The sequence below is a fragment of the Nelusetta ayraudi genome, unplaced genomic scaffold (assembly GCF_046127955.1).
Source record: "Nelusetta ayraudi isolate G7.1 ecotype Tasmania unplaced genomic scaffold, CSIRO-AGI_Nayr_v1 ptg000073l, whole genome shotgun sequence".
Taxonomy (NCBI): Eukaryota; Metazoa; Chordata; class Actinopteri; order Tetraodontiformes; family Monacanthidae; genus Nelusetta; species Nelusetta ayraudi.
In genome coordinates, this window is record NW_027466123.1 from 1,110,265 (window position 1) to 1,131,159 (window position 20,895).

The 20,895-nt window shown below is 44.1% G+C and overlaps 1 protein-coding gene and 1 long non-coding RNA gene across 2 annotated transcripts in view; one reads left to right on the forward strand and one right to left on the reverse strand.

The window, feature by feature from the left end:
• LOC142899534 (uncharacterized) overlaps nucleotides 1-20,895 on the reverse strand; it is an 87,900-nt gene that overhangs the window by 41,839 nt on the left and 25,166 nt on the right. The window lies entirely within an intron of this gene.
• On the forward strand, nucleotides 8,035-19,433 carry LOC142899480 (zinc finger protein 438-like). Its single transcript, XM_076043079.1, has 4 exons — nucleotides 8,035-8,076; nucleotides 9,369-9,435; nucleotides 13,957-15,672; nucleotides 16,921-19,433. Exons 3-4 carry the CDS (start codon nucleotides 13,985-13,987, stop codon nucleotides 17,489-17,491), a joined length of 2,259 nt encoding a protein of 752 aa, XP_075899194.1. The 5' UTR covers nucleotides 8,035-8,076; nucleotides 9,369-9,435; nucleotides 13,957-13,984; the 3' UTR covers nucleotides 17,492-19,433.

A 20,895-nucleotide genomic window follows, 5' to 3' on the forward strand; every position in this document is an offset into this window, starting at 1 on the left:
TAGTTGCCTGATACTTTATTTAGACAGATGCCTTCAGCAGGTTATAACATCACTCATTCCCTCGGTTAAAGTACTCATTTGTAAAACAGAACATTGATATATCATCTCTCTATGTTGTTTGACTGCTTCGTGATCAATGCAAGCGCATTCAAACTTCTGTAGCCGAGCAAATTCTAACACTAACATGCTCTTTTTTTCGGCATCTAAACGTGCCGTACCTCAGCAACTCCTGTGGGAGTCCCGGGGGTATCGAAAACATGCAAAACTAGCCAAGAATCAGGGTCCTGGCTAGATCAAAGATTTGTAAGAAAGTGATTTAGATTCTAGGGAAGTCTCGAAAAATCCCGTTGAAGACGAAGCTTAAACGGCGAACATTAAAGAGGCTGGCTAACATTGATAGAGATAGGCAATGATTTTACCCTATGTAACATCCTTAGCCTCCAAAACGGTATTCTTGACCGCTACCGTAACTTGAATTCTGATCCTAACCGTGACTCGGACCCGAATCCTAAACCTAACCATTACCCAAGTTCTGATCCTAAACCTAACCGATGACTCAGACCTGAATCCTAAGCCTAACCATCACCGGAGTCCTGTTCCTAAACCTAACCGTTGATTGATTGATTTTATTTAATTGATGGTAGCAGTGGAGCCTAGGCTACCCGGACCCTCCATTTCTTCCGACGAGAGTTGGAACCAATCCGATGAGAGTTGGAAAGAATCTACGTCACTTCCTTGCGAATCTTTGGTACCATCTAGACATGACCAAGAATGGTTTTCTCGGTTCCGCCTGCGTGTCCGTCCCATTTGCACAAAAGGAGGTGACACCGATTCACAGTCATTGTTGCTTTGTGACTGGGCGGGTTGGTATCCAGGAAGTGTGATTGACTTTGAGTTACAATGTGGTGACCATGTGTTCCCCTCATTTATTTGAACTGGATAGCTAGCTAGCTAGCTAGATAGATAGATAGATAGATAGATAGATAGATAGATAGATAGATACAGATCGCTTTGAGACATCTTTGGATGTGATTTAGCGCTGTACAAATAAAACTTGATTGATAGATAGATAAGTAGTCGATAGACAGACAGACATAGATAGATAGATAGATAGATAGATAGATAGATAGATAGACCCACTGACCCATGTGTGACAATGTGTGCATTGATCAGGAGCATTGCAACGCACCATGTGTTCAGTGTGTGTGTGTTTTGAAAAGACGGTGGAGGATGTCATAAGACTGCCACCACTGATTTAATTCTCCACGTAAACAAAGACTCTGTTGTTCTCTGGTTCATCGCCCACAGCGGCATGAGGACGCAGGCAGACCTCCGCGGTCACACTCACACAAATGGCCCACTTGTCTGTTTGGGCTCAGTCTAATTAGCTGGATATGTTTGATCACTTTCGAGAGCGGTTCCTGCGAAGCGGTTCGCAGGAAGAAAATATGAAGTTTGTAATCATAGCGCGGTGTGAATTACGCTTTCGGTGACGTCCTTTGACGATGATGAATTATTAGGGAAGGAAGTGACAGCGTCACCAAGGAAGAGCTATTCTGGAAGTAGATGACTGAATGTTTTTTTTTTAGTGGCTTGACCTCTGGTGTGCGATGTTATGTCGTCTTCATTCAGTGTGTTGGGGCAGATGAGCCCCACAGCTCTAGTTTTTCATAACATTCGGTTGTTGTTGTGTATTTCTATGACAATAATGAATGAATGAATGAATGACATTTATTGTGCCATGGGGAATATTTTGTTGTGGTGTAGAACATAAAAAATACAGAACGAAAAGACAACTTCATTCAGGATGACACCTAAATTCAGTCATTTAAGAGTTAGGACAGCATGTCAACGTATCCGGTGCATCCTGTGAGTTATCTGTGACTGTGAAATTTCAAATGCGTGTAGATGATCTTTTTTTTTTTTTTGCAAAGTGAAAACTGGGTCTAAGACAATAAAGAGTTAATAAAAAGTGCTGCTTCCACTGCTTAGAGACACCCCCCAGTTTTTCCTGATGCCCCTTTCAAGATTAGTATAAAGGCAGCGCATTAGAATTATTACAAATTTCATAAAAACCACCGCCTCACGCGCAAGCTAATACGTCATCAGGTAATAAAAGTCAGAGGTAAAGCCTGAGAGAGAAAAAAAAAAGGGATGCGCAGAGGTGCTTTCCACCTGAATGATGACATCAGCAATAAAAGCAATATACTGGCTTATCTAAAATGGGCCGTGAAATACAATCAGTCTGCTCTTCCCATGGGGGAATGGAACTAAGGCAGGAATAAAGAGTGGTGGTAGGGGAGTGAGGGATATGCATCCATCCTTCACTACATTAAAGGATCATGCTGCTCCCTGAAAATGAGTATTGATCCGCTCAGGTCCAGATCGTTTAGGAGATTAATGTGAGGGCTGGGCTCGGTGGGGACAGGAGAGCAGCAGCAACAGCAGCAGCAGCAGCAGCAGCAGGATCAGCAGCGGTGAGTGGCTGGAGGTGATGGTGAGGCAGCACCAGCTCGCCCAAGCTGATGCAATGTGCCACGTGGGCCGTTGGAAATACAATCCAAAGAGCAGCAGATGTCAGCGGCGGGCCCGGGATGGAGGGGAAAGAGGGGAAATAAGACCGAAAGATGGGAAAAATTATCAGATATTGTAAAAAAAACAAAACAAAAAACAAAACAAAAGATGAGAACAGGGAAGCAGTGACAGTAAACAGTAATGTCAATACCTCCCTGCACTCATGTCCACTGCCAAGCATCAAAATCATTGTATATTACTAAATTCATATAAATGTCACCTGAATATTTTCAATATATATACATATATATGTATGTGTGCGTGTGTGTGTGTGCGCGTTACATAATGTGTATATAATGTAGATTTGGATTTAATTCACTGCCAAGCACCTCTGGTCGGATGCTAACTACATTTCGTTGCTCTGTACTTGTGACGTGTGCGGTGACAATAAAGCTGAATGCAATCCAATCGACTATAAAGCCTAAACTGCTTTAAACTCCCTCAAGAGGAAGCAGGTTCTTCCCGCTCCATCATGCTCCACGGCGGCCGAGGAAAACGTCTCGCTGCCCTCGCGTATTCACCACACCATTGCCACAGCAGCACTCTGCGCAGCCGCATCCCCTCGGCAAATGGTTGCACACTCGCAATCTACGCGCGCATTAAAACTGAGTAGTGGAAGCTCCATTTCAGTCGATACTGCGATGCGGGGAGAAAATCAATTTCGGGGAAGAAGTGAAGCGACCAACTGCAAAAGTGGGGGGGAAAAAAGAGAAGGGATGCTTCCTTTTTTCTTTTTTTAGTTTATAAACTCCTGCTGCCACTGCGGTGAACAAAGGGATGCTGTTGTGAGCCTCAGATTTTTTTTTTTTTTTGCTCTCTTTGGTCAAACCATGGCCTCCACTGCTTTTAGAATAAAAACGTAATTGTATGTATTTATTTAATTATTTTTTGAGCAACATCAACTCATAAACGTAGCCACAAGAAGTGGACCTCGGACTTCTCCACTGCTGTAAGTCTCTCAGATGTGTTTGCCTCCGAACCAACTTTGCTGCAGCTAGCCCAAAAGATAGAATGCAGGTTTTTGGTACCCTCTGTTTTGTTTTGTTTTTCTTAATGCCGCCATGGTGGCAAGTCGCTTTACAAAGCGTGTCATCAAAACTTACTCCCCAGCAACACCGAGGTGTGAGAAACACCAATTGCCCTCTGATGCATCACTCTGATACTGCCTTTATTGCTGGCTAATTGCCATACGGACTCCTTCTTACGCATATCTTTCAACCACCGCCGACCAAGTGCACGGACGTGTCAGGTGACACGTGGGAGTGTGTCGGTCGGCAAAAAATGAATAAGAAGAGCTGCCAGTGATGTGAGTTTTTAGGGAGGAACCCGAACAGTTCGCCTTCCATTTTTGCTTCCTGCGCAACCCAAGTCAGCAGGCACTCACGTTCAAATCAAATGTATGACTATAGGCCATGTTGTGGGTTATTATTCATTATGGCAATTTTGGCAAAAATGTTGAACTATCCCTTTAAGGTTAAAAAAAAAAAAAATGGTAGCTGATCTGAGCACTCGGAATTTATCAGACCGTACCATTTAGGATCCTGGAGGGGGGTTTTTGTTTGTTTGTTTTGATGTGGGTCTTAATGACTACATTATCCAATTGTCTTCCTCGTTTGAAGTACAGCTTATACCTAAACGAAACGTTTAATGCCGTATCGAATAGGCGCACGCATATTTGTACAAGAGTCTAAGCTCAGATTGACTTACTTTCGTACGTTTCTCCCTTCCAGCTCCCCCACCGGCTCGGTGTGATTGTTAAGCTCAAAATGGCCGAAGAGAAACAGTGAAGGAGAGCTGCGGCTTCATCTCATAATTTAGGGGTGAAAAAAAAACCCGAGGATAAAAGCGAGCCCGTCTGTTGCGCGAAGACGTGTCCCCCTCACAAAGTGGGGCTCCAGGTGAGACCCATTCGACATTTTCTACGAAATCCAACAACTGTCTGGCTGCTCGCAAAACAACGCCGGGACAGTGATTGTCCTGTTAACCCGGTACCTATTACACGAAGCAGTGGCGATAACTGGCTAATGTCCGTGTCCGTTATTCGCAGGGTTAACGTTAGTATCAGACTGAAAGGGCAATGTCATTGAAAGTGTTTTTTTTTTTTTTTTTTTTTTTTTTTTTATCGCGACGAGAGCGTGCATATGCTAGAGCTAGCATACAGGCTAAGCGAGCGGAGGTGTCAGGCTCGCAGTGTCAGCGAGTGTCAGTTGATGTTAAACAGGCCCGCAGCTGAACGACCCCGCAGCTTTGCGCCGCACATACGTCATGGGGACGGGATCCCGCCGCCACAGCGTGTGCGCAGCTGCTCGTGTAAACATTCACGGTCGAGATTAACGGGGGAGGCGTGCAAATGGACTCACAAATTAGCCACCCTAGCTTCATCGCTGTCATCACGTCACTGCTCTTTGCACAACCTCACGTGGAATATTAACAGCTGGTGACTAGAGATGATGCATCAATAACTAGATTGACACCCCCCCCCCCCCCCCCCCCCCCCTATTTAATACTTTACAACATGGTCTGTAATGCTAACAAACAAGCTGCATCATATAGGTAGGGATGCACGAAATATCAGCAATCCGATAGGTATCGGCTGACGCTGGCCATCTTTACTACCGACTAGCGACTGATTTTCTAACATATACAACATAAAACATAAACGTGTGTATGTGTATATGTAAGTTAAGATAATAAGTTTAAGTTTCATGGAATGTTATGTAAAGCTATGTGAAGCAGTGTACTTAAAACGTGTTGCTCTGCTGTCCCCTCTCTTTTAATTTGCTAAATGTTCCATTAACTCAGGATGTAGAATTAAAGAATCTTAGCGCTGAGCGGTTTGCTGGTGGTGAAAAGGAAGAAAAGAAAAGAAAAACAGGCCCACCATCAGCAAGGGCAGAGCTGCAAACCAGGTCTCACGTCTACGAACATGCCTGTCATGGCCAGGAATGACAACAGGAACACTTGTGACTGCACATTATTATCTCGTGGCCACGCATGGCTTTATTCAAATCTCACTAGAGGGACCATGTGCGTGTGGGCTCACGTTGTGCACACAGATTGTCATGCACATTGCGGTATTTACAATCGCTTGTCTTGGTCTCGCGGCATTCGTGTAAACACCGACCAAAATAAATAAATAAATAAATAAATGCATGCAAATACGGAGTATGGATTTGTGCAAAGGTAGCCCAAACTACCTACACACTGAAATGGGATTTCAAAAGGAAACCCCCCTCTATTCGTGAACATTGAGACAAGACGGCCTTCAGACTCAGGTCCCCTCCGGGTCTCATGTGGGACATCTATTTTAGACCACAAGCCAGTGTTGCAGTGAATTGAATCTCCCACTGCTCCATATAACGGTTCATAATGCATTTGCTGTACTTCTGCCAGTGTGAATTCATTTTGATAAATAATGTCCGCCCATGCCACGGCCGATACCTTGTTTTGTCTTGTGGCAAGTGATGCGACTCAGAAGGGGTTTTCACTGCTTTTCTTTGTGATGGATGTATTTTTGCATTGAATTGCTTTCTGTTGTCAGAGGTTTGAGTTGGGTGTCCGCCACATGATTTCATTTTCTTGCCACATCATGGATGTAGGCAGTTTGTTCACCCTCAAACCTCATACTTTAAAGGGGTCATCTTACAATATTCTTTTTAACAAGTGTCTTGTTGTGTGCCCTATCGAGATATATATAAAGTATGCATGCTGCACTACTTCCTCTGAATGAAGATTTGCATTTTGTCATTGTTGGTGTATGCAGGTATAATGTGGACTTCGGTTGTTACTCATATCAGCGCTGCTGGATGCAGTGATGCAGTGCTTTGATTGCTTTTGGCCTGGACTGGGAACTCCACTGCCTGGCAGATTCATCCTCGGCAACAGAGGGCTGAGAAGCCGTGCACTTTGAAAGGTCCGGTGTGTAAAATTTGGCATGACTTATGATTTTTATATTGGTTAAAGCTTAACTCACCGTACAATAAAAGTAAATGGTTTAGCTACCGCTAGAAAGCTTCTTATTTATTTCTAAGAACATATCTATAAATCAATAAGGGTCTTGCTCCCAGTTAGCTGCCCGGTATCGTCCCTAATTTTGTGGTAGTTTCTTTGAACATGAATAAGCGTGTTCCATTCTATTCAGAATGCTGTGGGAAAACGAGTTTCCGTCTCCACTTGGAGTTTCCACTTTCCGCTGCGGTGCAATAAAACGCTAAATTTGAGCTGAGGCGTGCTTTAAAAAAAAAAAAAAAAAACATTAAAAAGTATGAGTCAGCTTCAGGAACAGGCATCAAAAGCTCATAGCAGTTTGCATATCGAGCATAGCATGACGTAGCATTTTATTGCGGCGATGATACTTGTTTTTATAGAGAACGCGAGCGCCTTTTCGATTGTGCCTTCGAAAATGGCTTTTATTCCGTGCTGTAAATAATTGGAGATTATTCACATGTAATCTCATTTCATACGCGTGTGCCCCCTAGAGTGGACTGGGCAGGTGTAATAGGGTGTCTGGCAGGCTGTAGGGTCTCTGGGATGCACTGATAGAGCTCGTCCCTTCCAGGGTCCCACAGTATCCTGTGGATAAGTCTGCAAGTCTCATCCGTGGTCTGATCTTAGGCCAGCACACCGAGCGATCCAACCTGCGAGCTGCCAGGACCTTGGCGGAACACAGATACATGCTCTGTTTTTGAATGGCTGAGTGAATCACTGGATGTGTAACATGGGCTTGATGGCTGATAAACCCAACCCCCCCCCCCCCTCCCCCCAGCAGCAAACTGGGGAATGAGCCTACTTTTCCTCTCCTGATCTGCACCAACGGCCTCTTCTTCTCCCACAGAAACTTGTGTTTCTTCTTTGCTTTTTTTCCCCCCACGCCATGTTTTTTTTTTTTTTTTTTTTTTAAAGATCCACATCGCCAGATTTTTATCACTTTTCCTGCAAGTCCTACGAGGGGATCCTTGAGGGTCTCTGTGGGATCAATTTAAAAAGGAAGCGCTTGCCTCTCCTCCTCTTTTCTTGGCCCTTTCGGCTGATTGGGTCCGTTTGCAAGGAGCTTGGCTCGGCTTTTGATCTTCGCCAACCCACCACCCCCACTTCCTGCTCAAAGTTTTCGTCGGAGCTTCAGTTGAAATTATTATTTTTTTTTTAAAAAAAAGAAGAAGAAGAAGGAGGGGGGAAAAAAAATCTGTTTTTTTGCAAAAGTGTGGTTCTAACAGTGGTTGTGTCGTGTGTTTTTGCCTTGTCTTGAAGATGCGGGAGAGAGATGTCTCTTCGGGCGGAGATGTATCGAAGAGGACTCCTCGTGGTCCTCGGGCAGCCTTTCTGAACGACTCGTGAGAAGTTTCCTTGGGAGGTTGGTGCATAATTCACGACTGTGTGGGAATTGCGGCTTTTGTTACGCCGGAGAAGTACGGGGTTGTACCTCGGAATCCCATGCTGCGATGTATGCCCCGCAGCGAGGCAGTGGCGGCAGTCTAGAGCAACTTACTGGAATGATCTGCGTTAGTAAGTAACCTCTACTCGCGGTATCTTAAGGGATTGGATTACGACTAGCTAGCCTGACAAAATGCTCAACGCCCACCTATTGCCTCACTTTCCAAAACCTGAAAACTAAATTTTATATGGTAAATCTAATTAGGGCTGCACTGATTCTCATTTGGTTGTTGATGTGTCGGTATGTCTGCATGTATACGTCGGTGAATGTCCTCGTCGGCATCTCGACACTACACCCACCCGGTCTTTCGCGTTATTAGGATGTTTACATGGTTTTAAGAAAGAGCCATACCAGTGAGTGGGTTCAGTGTAGAAGCTATTTGTACTGGTTAAAGTTGAAACCCCCATTGATTGTCACACCCTGAAGAATGTCAAAGTTGTCCTTGGCACTTGACCCGTGCCCTGAGGCTGTCATTGGGTGTGATCTAAACCCCCCCCGATTCCAAGCGCAAAAATACTGAGGCCCGAGCAGGGTAACATTTTTCACAGTCTTTGGGTATGACCAGGCCGAGGATCGAAGCCCTACCTACTGCCTCAACCCTAATGTAGATTGAAATAAGAGGTGCAGCCCCCGAAACAACAACAAAAAAAAAAAACATGTGAATGACGAATTTGTCCTCCTTCCCTGCTCCCAACCGCAATGACTAACTGCCTGGTGAACCTAAGAAGAGATGCGCTACAGTTTTCAATGAGTCACAATATAGTCAGGGTGTCATCCTGCCCTACTTCCTCCACTCCTGAGTTGCTCTAACAAGGTTGTGGGGGAAAGGAAGGCTAAGGCAAATGAAATGAATAATGTACACAGCAGAGCAGCTTCTTTAGCGTGGCTGAATCTCAGTGGGTGGCCTTCCGTCCCCAAACTGCAGGGGCACTCAAATGAGTGCTCGACGGGCAGTTCCACATCTCTTTGAACGTACCCGTCGCAATAATCCCTGTAGTCACGAGTGATGTACGTTCCCTGACTCCAGCGACTCCCGTCATCAAAACGATCCGTTTTTTGTTTTTTTTTTGAGAAGAAGTCGACGTCTGATCCGCTGCACGATCCACCGCAGAGTTCGTCGAGATGCGTTTAATGTCGTTCCGGGAAATGCATTGCATTAACCCAAGAGCGTTTTGGAGTTTTGTGGAAAAGGAGGGAACCTGCACTGCTCGCCTCCGTTTTGTTTGTTTGCTCCACCCCCGCGCCGAAAGTGTTTAGTTAACCTTGTCGTGGCTTACAGTGGAGCTAGCGTAGCAACTCAGTGAAGGCTGTGCATGTGCAGTGTATTTGATTGGCCAATGTTTTCTGTGTTTACAGTTGGGAGTGTGGCGGAGGGTGGGGGGGGGCAGGACCAGATCCTGAGCCGCTGAAGAGAAAGAATCATTGAATTGGTAAGAACTTTTTTGTGTGTTTGTATGAAAATTAGGTTAGTTGACATTTGCTGCACCAGAAAAGGAGACATAAGTAAAGTGTGTGTGTGTGTGTGTGTGTGTGTGTGTGTGTGTGTGTGTGTGTGTGTGTGTGTGTGTGTGTACATGTGTATGTATATATGTATGTATGTATTATATATATATGTATACATATATATGTGTGTACATATGTATATATATATATGTATATATACATACATATACATACTGATAGGTCACACATGTTTGTCTTCTGTCTCCATTGTTACTTTACCTTTTCATCTACACATTCAGCTGCTTATCCACCCAGAGAAGCTGTCTTAAGTTAAAGAACCGACTCTTTCACATTGACCTGATTTTAGAGGCCAGATCTCACCTCAACAGAAGACTCCGATCGGTTTGGGTCATCTGCATATTCTTTTGATCTCACACCAGGCCACTAAATAAAAAGGGCATTAAAGAATTATGCATTTCACCTTCCTCTTATTGTGGCTGTAGCTCCACCACATCCCTTCACCAGTGCCCTCTATCCCAGGGGAGCTCCTTCAAAGTCCTCCACCCTGGTGACGGCCTTCACTTCAAGGAAATCCTCACTTGGATTGAAAGCCCAAATACTGTTGCGAAACGCTGTGAAGTTGACTTGTTTACCTCTGTGTTGCGCCGTGCCCTTGGGGTGGGAACCCCCCCACCCCCACCCCCAACCCCCATCTCTAATTAGCATCCCACACAAACACTTTATTTACTCGGGTACCAAGAGATGTGGGAGGGAGGTGGGACCAGAAAAGGGAGAAGGGAAGAAGCAGGGCTTGGTGGAGAAGGAACGCTGATTCAGGGACTGGAAGAGTTATTAGAGTCTTTGATGGTGGGTGCAGCGGGTAATGTTGGGCAAAGGCATGACGCAGAAGGTTTAGAAAGAAAGAAGCTGAGAAACGTTCTGCCTCTCCGCACCTCCCTCCCAAGTTTGTCATCTGAAATGCAGAGTACCTAGATGTAGCTGCCAGGTACTTCCTTCCAGCGACCCCATTACAGTCCTCCTGTTGCTATGAGTGATCATTATGGTCTGCCTTGAATGCTTTTAGTGTTCCATTTTGAGGTTGCAGTGGCTTCACTTTTCCATGGATTGTCGGCTGTGAACCAAAGTTATTTGCTGTCCTCCCTCCACACAGTTGGAGTGTTGACGTGGAGAGAATGGATGTCGACAGATACAAGTCAAAGGCAGTGAAAGAGTGTAATGTTTAAATGTCCAGTGTGTAAAATCTGGCCTGACTTATATTTTTTATATTGATGAGAGCCTATTATACTTCACATAAATACATTTATATAAGTCTATACTTGCAGTACAATAAAAGCTATTTGGTTTCCCTACCCATAGAACGGTTCTTATTTACTTATAGGAATACATAGAGTAAGGGTCTCGCTCCTATTAGCTGCCATCTTGCGCCACCATATTTCTAAGGAAGCCTGGTGGGGACAATCCAAGTCGCTTCACATGTATTTCAAATGAACCAACGCCGAAACAGCGAGAGTTTGTAAGAGCTGTAGCTCTTGCGGTTGGTTTTGCGTTGCATAATTTCATTCTGATCATGGAACACCCATGTTCCTTGGATTTCCGGCATACAGTCAATTAATGACAAAGCAGTTACTTTGGCTAGAGTGTACTGGTTATTTGTGTTTTAAATTTAGCGAATGTTGATTTGTCAATTCCGATATATTGGAGATATTAAAAAGTATGCACGTCTGTGTGCTCATTTTTCCTGAATATGAGTGATTGAAGCCATTTATAATAGGGCTGTCCCGATCCGATATTGATATCGGATATCGGTCCGATATCAGCCAAAAAAAGGAATATCGGATTATATCGGACGTCATCTTAAGTCTCCGATATTAACACTCCGATAGAAAGCAGTCCATTCCACTCCGGCGCTTCTGCCCTATGCAAATAGGTGACTGCGGTTCATACTCCAACACAGCGGTAGGTGGCGGTAATACACCTGGTGCGCTCGCCAAAGAAGAGTGCTCGGCTCCAGCATGTAGAGCTCACGTGACCTCAACAGTAACAGTAACAGTCTATGTGCTCTCGGAAGAAATAATGTCGGCCGTGTGGCAGTACTTTTAGAATAAAAAATGAAAGTATGTTTCATTTGTAGCATGCTGATATCAGATTGATATCGGTATCGGCCGATATTCAAGGTTGAAATATCGGTATCGTATCGGAAGTGAAAATGTAGTATTGGGACAGCCCTAATTTATAACTTCCCAGGAATGGAACTTGGCCAAAGTTGGGCAGCTGATCAAATTTCATTGGCGGTCAGGGGTTTGCAAGCATTCTTCCTTTAAAGGGCCGTGTCTTATCTTTGCGTTTTGTGAGCACCAATCTGGAAAGCCTTACAACGTGAATATGGGGACACTTACCAACCTCAGAATAATTCTGTCTTGAAAAGTAGCCAACAATGAGTTTCCCACAGTTCAAGATGCAGCGGTCTCTTCTATTCAGGGTCTTCAGTTTCGCATCTTTCTGAGAGGAACGGCAGGTTAGCGGTGGAATGTCTGCACTGATTGATTTACATCAGCGTGTAGGGCAGAGCAATGGAATCCTAATTAAAATAGATTTGGCCCATGCATTGATTCACTCAGGTGACAGCAGATGACATACGGTTGTGCGCATGCCATGAATACCATATGGCACTGCTATTCTGTTCCCTCGCCCCTGCACTCCTCCCTCTTCCACTCACTGGAAGTGAGTGTGTCTGCGTGCACACGCACACACACACACACACACACACACACACACACACACACACAAGCTTTTGTTGCTATCACTCAATGATCAACGCAGTCATAAAAACCTTATACACTTGACGTTTTTCGCAAACGCACTGCAAGACTGAATAGTTATCGAGTGCTGATGGGACGCAGGTTCGAAGAAATCTGTAGCCACGATGGAAAAAGTCTCAACTGGGCCTCTGGCTGGGTTTGTGACGGGCTCTGTCTTTTAATTTTTTGTTTTTCTTGCTACAATCTGGTTCCCATATTCAAAGAACCTCCAGGTGAAAGCCGGAGAGGGACCTTTGGGACCGTGTACAATTGACCCTTCGGTACGCTCCGCCTCAGGACAGCTACTGACCAATAGTGCCTTAGCAACAGTAACTAAGCGAGGCTACCGTGGCGAGCTTTCTCACGGGCAAGTGGTTGTGTCGGTTGTACTTTTTCCTCTTCCAAAGCCTGAACCACAAGAGGATAAGTGTCAGATTTGGATAAGACGGTGTGGGAGACCCCCGCCACTCACTGCTCAATCCAGTGAAAACGGGGGCAGAGAAGTGATAAACCAGAGAGTGATTATCTTTTCTTATATCACAATCTGGTGGCTGTCGCCCAGTTAGTGCTTATGAGTCACTTGGCTGCGCTGCCTCATACTGTCTCTTGCTTAATGAAGTTGGTCGAAGAAGGTCAGGAAGATCTGATGGGTGGCACGGGATGGGTTGAGTCTTTGGGAATTGCTCCAACTGTACGTACGCTGCTTTCAGAGCGGCATCAGAGAGCGGAGTGGGGCGTCTGTGATCCTGTTTGGTGTTATCATTTTTTGCCAATGAGTGGAGAGTGGAGTGGAAGAGGCCATTTGTGCAATATCCTGTTGCACGTGGCCAAAAAACGACTTGGCAAAAACAACCAAACAAAACGTGTTTATTGCCGTTAGTCAACCTCACAAGTTAATTCACATTCTCTGGAAATGCCCCTTTAAAACTCGACTGGGCACTAATTGTCATAAGTACGTTTCTGTTTTCATTGCGTTAGCGTTAGAATAAGTATCATTACTATAATTACACACACATTCACAAGAAGCCACGCTAGCCTCTGACGGTTGTCAGTCGTCCAGGTAATGTAGGCTTCTTCTCGTTGGAACTGAAGAAGCTTTTCGGATGAGAGGCGATGGTCGCTACCTACTCATTGTTAGCCTGTTGCCAAAATATGCCTCCGTATTTTTTGAAGTCGTGTGTGTGTGTGTGTGTGTTTCTGTGGCGGCATGTGCGGCAGAGTGGGAGAGAGCTAGCGCTCGAAACGTGTACGGGAAGTTGACGACTGGGGTGAGCGTAAAGGTCGATGATTGTTGTGCACCATAAAGGAAATAAATTGGAAGAATGCAAGACCGAGGTGGGCTCTCTGCTTGCCAGGGTGTCAAACAAGTGTGGACCTCTTCAGCAGGATTGGATGGGGGGGGGGAAAAAGATTGCATGGTACAGAAATTAGTGATTTCTTTTCCACAGCATGTTGCACATACAGACTATGAAAACTGTCTAGACTAGTGGTGGGATTTTTTGGCATTGTGTCTCCAGTAGCAGTATTTGCCTGTAAACAACTGAGAAAAAAAAAACTTGAATACTCAAAGGCAAATCAGTGGGTAATCAGTTAATCAACTGGGACTCTGCGCCCTTAGGGTTAGCGTTTAAAAGTTATGAAGTAAATGCTTTCAACTCATGAAAGTACTTGTCCTTTGTTGTGTTTAAGTTTGTAACCAGGGAGTCCAGCCCTTCAGATGAAGAGTCTTCAGTTCCGGAGTATCGCCCCTAAGGCCCCAGCCGTGGTTCCCTCCCTCTCTCCTGCGGCCCTGTCCTGCCAGTCTAATGCTGCCCTCCCAGAGGCGACCACCGCCTCTACTCCCATTATTGTGCCCACCCAAAACTATGCACTGATGCAAATTGCTGGCCAAGATGGTACTTTCTCTCTTGTGGCACTCCCGCCCTCGGTGTCATCCCAAACGCCACAGCATCAGACCCAGCCATTTCAGAAGAACTTCAAGTTGCCAATCCCCAGATACCAGCCAATGAGGAGCAAAGGGACCGACAGGGTCAAGTCACCAGCTCCCGCCTCGAAGTTGAAATCAGCCAGCAAAGTCGTTGTAAAAGCCCAGACAAAATCGGTGCTCACAACCTTTAAGAAAAAACAGCACGAGTTCAAGTACACAAAGAAGACCAGAGTGTGCAAAGACGAACCTATCGAGCAGCTAATTTTATCCGACCCATCCTCCTCTGACTTCTCTGTCACAACGGTACCTAGAGATAACGCTGTATTATCCCCAACTTCTCAGTTAGAACAAGTTCCTTTTGTCTCCGAAAGACCTGCAGGCCGAATTCAGAACCCTCAGTTCCCGCCTGATGTCAAGTGTTCCCCGTGCAAGTCTCCCGAAGAGAGCAAGGCTATGCTAAGGATTTGCCAGTCGAAACCTGCTGCAGCCCAGCCCCAGAGTAGTATTGCTGTCCTGTCCCCGGCCATTTTTAGCAAAGCGGTCCAAATTAACCCACCGCCACCCAATGGTAAACTGCCCATCCTGCCCTACTCAAAAATAAAGAGCACCATTACTCCAACAGCTAAGCTCAGCAGCTTGTCTCAGGAGAAAAAGGGTCCTTCTCACCTGATTGGACTGACCAGCGCCACAGAACCGAGCTCCAAGAATGTCGAGACGGCTCAAACCTTGTGCCACAACCAGATGCTAAATTCAATCATTCAGCCCCAGGCAAAGATATTACCCGCGTTGGGAACCCTCCAAAAACCACCTGGCAAGAAAAGAGGGAGGAAGAGAAAGACAATGGAAGACATTTTGGCATTTGAGGCCAGAAAGAAGAGGTCCCTGTCATTCTTTCGTAAACGGGTCCCAGAGAAACCGGCTGCTGTTCAAGTCTCCAGACAAAAAGAAGTGGACATTTCAAAGAAATACCGCAGCATCCGGCCGAAGCCCATGTTGGTGATGGAGGCGATTCCTCAACTGGTCAATTTGCCTGCTTTGACAGATGGGCAAGAAGAAGAGCTCGAACTTGGTCACCATTTTCCCAGTGCAACCCCAACCAAGGCACAGGCCCCCGTCACCCTCCAACTGACGGAGGCCTCGCACCCGAGGAGGAGCCGTCCACTCCACCATTGCCCCACCTGCAGCCGCTGCTTCCAGTTCAAGCACCACCTCCAGAGTCACATGAACAGTCACACCAACAGCCGCCCGTACGTCTGTCCGGTCTGCCGCAAGGCGTACGCCCACTCGGGCAGTCTGAGCACCCACATGAAGCTTCACCACTCTGAGGTCCACCCTCGCCGGTCCCTGCATTGTGAGTTCTGCGAGAAGGCGTTTGGGTACGTCGGGGTTTACTTCAACCATCTGAGGGAAGTCCATAAAGTCATTCTGACCGTGGAGCCGTCTGTCAGCCACCACGAGGAAGACGTTGCTGTGAAAAGGTGAGATTATAATTATTTTAGTTAACTGACATAAACAGCATGATATGCACTTCTTTGCGACCGTTACCAAGTCCTTGATGAAGTCACCCCTACACAGTAGCTGCGTTTCCATTACCCCTAGAATTGCGCAAAAAAACGAAATATCGCAATAAATAAAACTGGTAATGGAAAAACCTAAACTTAGAAAAACCTTTCAAATATCGCTAAAAAGGTTTCTATGCTCTCATTAGGTGTTTTTTTTTTCAGACGTATCGATATGGAAGTATATCGCAAAAGCGTAATGGAAGCACTTTTTTGTAAACAAACAAACGCAAGCGTAATTCTCGGAAATCTTCCGTGACGAGATTTTATGAGAGTGGCGTCCCGCGAGATGAGATTTTGTGAGATTTTTTTGAAATTTCCGAAATATCGCCTTTATTTTGTGAAAAAAACTGTAATGGAAATGCAGCTAATGAGGGAGACGTCATCGAAACACGTTTGTGTTTGATCCTTGATGCCTGCCAGTGAGATGAATTCAAAAAAAATTATGATGGACCCTCAAAGGTTAAGTGTGTAATATTTGGAGATTTCGCAGAAGAAACGGCGACCTCGAGCGGCTACATTTTAGATTGCAGCGCTCTTGCACTCCCCCTTCCCTCTCCCAAGCTTGCCAGTGAGCTACGGTGGCCTGCGCACCCCAACCTGGATACCTCGCACACCTTCTTCTTCTGCTTTGGTTTATTTGAAGCAAGCGTTCACCCTTAATACGAAAACGCGTTGTCAGGCAGCTGGTTTGTCCGCAGCAGGCTTCCTTAGAAATATGGTGGCGCAGGATGGCAGCTAATAGGAGCAAGACCCTTACTCTATGTATTCCTATGAGTAAATAAGAACCGTTCTATGGGTAGAGAAACCAAATAGCTTTTATTGTACTGTAAGTATAGACTTTTATAAATGTAATTATGTGAAGTATATTTAGCTTTCATCAATATAAAAAGTATAAATCAGGCCAGATTTTACCCACTGGACCTTTAAACATTACACTCTGACACTGCCTTTGACTTGTATCTGTCGACATGCATTCACTCAACTGGGAGCAAGACCCTTGATCTGTGGATATTGGCCATTTTTGGCCCTGCACCTCTTAAGCCATTTTGCGTAGTTTGAGAGTGCTTGTCTTTTTTTCTATACTTACCTGGACAGTAACTTGTAGGAAATTCTCTTTTACCCTTAAAAGCATTTATGTGTCTGTATTTTCTTCCCCCTCGCCAGGGCCACATCCCCAGGCTCATCAGAAAAGGAACAGAATCATCAGGAGCTGCAGATCGAATGCGGCCGATGCCAAGCCATCACTTCGACCTTTGCGGACATGAAGGTGCACCTGCTGTACGTGCACGGGGAGGAGATCCAAGTGCCCCCCTGCGACGGCCAGCCGCAGTGCGCGGGCGGCGAGGCGGAGGTCGAGCTGGTCAAGCACGCCGCCCACTTCTGGAGGCAGCTGAACGAGAAGCGCAGCCTGGCCCGGGGCGGCGGGGGCGGCGGGGGCGGCGGCTGCGACGACGAGCTCCCGGCCCCGAAGCTCAAGCGGCGCCACCCGTCGCACCACCAGGGGCGGGAGGACGGCCGCGGCGGGGTCCTGGCCGCGGGCGACGCTCTCAACTGCGTGCTGTGCAGCGAGGTGCTGCACACTAAAGAGGGCGTCTTGGAGCACTGGCGGAGTCGCCACCACTGCGAGCAGCCCGCCCTGCTGTGGGAGGCGCTCAGCTCGTACTCTGGCGGCGGAGGCGTCGCAGGCGACGAAGATCTGGACACTCCCGCTCCGAGCCCACACTACCCGGCCTAGCCCCTTTACTGCGAAACCATTTAATGCGTCCTCCTTACGGGGGAAAAAAAACTCCGTTTTAAGAGTAACGAGCCGAGGGGTTGAGGATTTCCTCCCATGTCTTAAAGCACCAGTTTCGCCAGTGGTCCAAAAAAGAAAATATATATATATATATATATATATATATAGCAAATCGACGGTAAAACTAGATCCTTGTGCTGTAAGTCATTGGGGATATTCTCTCAGGTCAAAAATCCAGTTTTATAGACGATTATTTTTCATCCAGTTGTTTGGATCGCACTGCTCTACCTTTAAGAAGTTTTTGTTGTTGTCGTCGTCGTCTTTTTTTTTTCCTTCCCAGTAATTATTTAAATTATATTAAGAGGGTTTATAAAGCTGAGAGAGTTCAACACATTCCTCTTGTGTTAGCAAGCTATGCTGATGCTGTCGAGCTATATTGACGCTGTGGTGAAGTGTTGTTTGTATCGTTTGTCGTTTGGTTTTCGTGCTGGGACCTCCATCCCTCAACAGTTGTCTTGAGCTAGACTTTTAACAGTGCACTTGCTCATTTTTTTTTAAGGTACACCAGACCCTTGTCAGTGAGCATTTTAAAAATCAATCCCTTGTGACTTTATAGAGGTAAAATCTAAAAAAATATAAATAAATAAATAAAAATAGAATATCATCCAGAAGTGTTAAATCTACAGGAAAGTCAGTAAAGCTGTCTTTGGGTAGGCTTTTAAATACTGAAAGATGTTTTATAAGCAAGGCACACTGGCTACTATTACACTTGCAGATCATTTTTCCATTGACCCTGGGTTTGGCAATGTTAATAGAGGCTAACAAGAAAGTAAGGAGATGTCTGAGTCCACACGGGCTGTGTCTCAAGGCAGGGTCTGCATCCTTGGAAGCCTGCATTTGAAGGCCAGTTGCGTCATAGCACTGCGCATAGCTTGATGCTATGAAAACGTCACTTCCGGGGTTGGCCAGCAGGAGGGAGCGGCGATGACGCAACCAAGAAATACGCCGAAGGCTAGACCGTCCCCATGTGTTACCCTCGGAGGACGCTTCCTTCGAAGGACGCAGACCCTGAATTGAGACACAGCCATGAGTTGGTGCTGGTAGTATGTTAACCAAAAGGGATGTCGTACTCAAAACAAGCTTTTCGATTTCGATTCTTCGTAGCAATGATTTGACCTTTGCCGGTTTTGCTACGCTAGCTGTCCAGTTTTGGTGTCTTCTGTGGCGAAAACAGTGACTACTGTCCAGTACTGGATTGACAATTTGGAAAAGAAAAAACAATATAGAACCTTCACCCTTGGGCCCCCAACAGAACACTTCCTCAACCAGCACCCGCGTGACATTCTCGTGGCCTTTTGACAAAGATGTATAAGTGCTCATGCGTATTGTGACTCGTGCTAGCGTGGCTCCGTTCCGTCGTGACGTCCCAAATAGCCCTTTCGCTCGCGCGATGCTAAAAGTGACTTAGCATTTACGCAGCTTCCACCGTGGACTTCGTAGACGTTGCGGAGAGGAAACCATCTCGTGCCAGTCTGTGTACGCACCCGTGGGATCGTGTTCGCTCAAGACTCCAATCATTACAGTTTACAGTCGTCAACTCCAGAAACTATGCTATTTTGTACTAACTTTCAAAAAAAAAATATATATATATATATATATATAGTTCTTAAAGTATATTTATGCTTGATTCTTGGTCCTGAAAGAGCCAGCATGGAGACATTTTTGTTTTATTTGTTCCTACTCCCACTGTGTTGTTTCCTGCCTGAGAGGCTCATTACAATGTGGCAAGTAGGTCTGAAATCTGTTTGTGGTTATAGCTCATATGAAGAATCAAGTGAATGTACCTAAATGTTCTTTTTTTTTTTTTTATACCAAAAATGTATACTACGTAGACTGATTCATATTGATAGAAGATAGATATACTGAGAGAGAATATATATATGTATGTATATATGTATATATATATATATATATATATATATATATATATATATATATATATATATATATATATATATGTATATATATATATATATATATATATATATGTATATATATATATATATATATATATATGTGTGTATATGTATATATATGTATATATATATATATATATATATATATATATATGTGTGTATATGTATATGTGTATATGTATGTATATATATATATGTATATGTATATATATATATGTATATGTATATGTATGTATATATATATATATGTATATGTATGTATATATATATATGTATATGTATATGTGTGTATATATATGTATATGTGTGTATATATATGTATATGTATATGTATATACATATATATGTATATGTATATACATATATATATGTATATATATATATATATGTATATGTATATACATATATATGTATACATATATATATGTATATACATATATATATATATATATATATATATATATGTATATACATATATATATATATATATATATATATATATATATATATATATATATATATATATATATATATATATATATATACATATATATATATATATATACATATATATATATATATATATACATATATACATATATATTCATATTACATATATATTCATATTACATAAAGTAAGGAGTGAATTAGCTGCTTTGTTCTGCGATAGTGGAGGAGGGAGGGAACGAGAGCAGGGCAGGCAGAGCCGTCCTCATGTTTCTGACGCAGACATAGGACTTGAATGAAGGGCAGAGAGTACTGATGTACTGTAAACCGTGCGCCGAGTACACACCTCCAGTGGTCAGGGAGTAGCCTTGTTTGGGTTTCCGTGGGTGGCGCGTCCTCATTTTCAATCTCCACACGCAAATCAGGAAGCGACGGAGTAAAAAGGTCCGTCTTTTGATGTCGTCTGTGTCCCTCAGCGATGAGGAAAAAAGACAACAAACAGCTGAATGTGTTTGTGCTTGTGACTATGTATACCTGAAGAGCCTGTTTGACTATAAAGATATGCTTGGTTGAAGACTCTGCGGGCCATTGTACTCATTTCAAAATGTATATCGGACCACCAGTCTTCTGTCATACTAAATGTGGAATATTTTTGCTTCAAAAGAACTTTCTTTATATATATATATATACATATATATATATATATATATATATATATATATATATATATATATATACTGTACAGTATATACAATATGTATACACTTATGTGTGTATATATGTAATATGTAAATATACACATAAATATATGTATGTACATATATACTGTATATGTGGATATATACATAAATTATATGTATATATTATATAAATATGCATATATGTATTTATATATATTTAGTTGGACTAATTTCAAAATGTTTATCTAACCACCAGTTTCCTGTTATACTAAATATGGAATATTTTGGCTTCAAAAGAAAC

What these genes read in the sequence shown, in the direction of transcription:
- LOC142899480 (XM_076043079.1), top strand. Translation starts at nt 13,985, where the DNA reads ATGAAGAGTCTTCAGTTCCGGAGTATCGCCCCTAAGGCCCCAGCCGTG. An exon ending in GAAGACGTTGCTGTGAAAAG is followed by an intron (nt 15,673 to 16,920) that starts GTGAGATTATAA and finishes CCCCCTCGCCAG; the next exon opens with GGCCACATCCCCAGGCTCAT.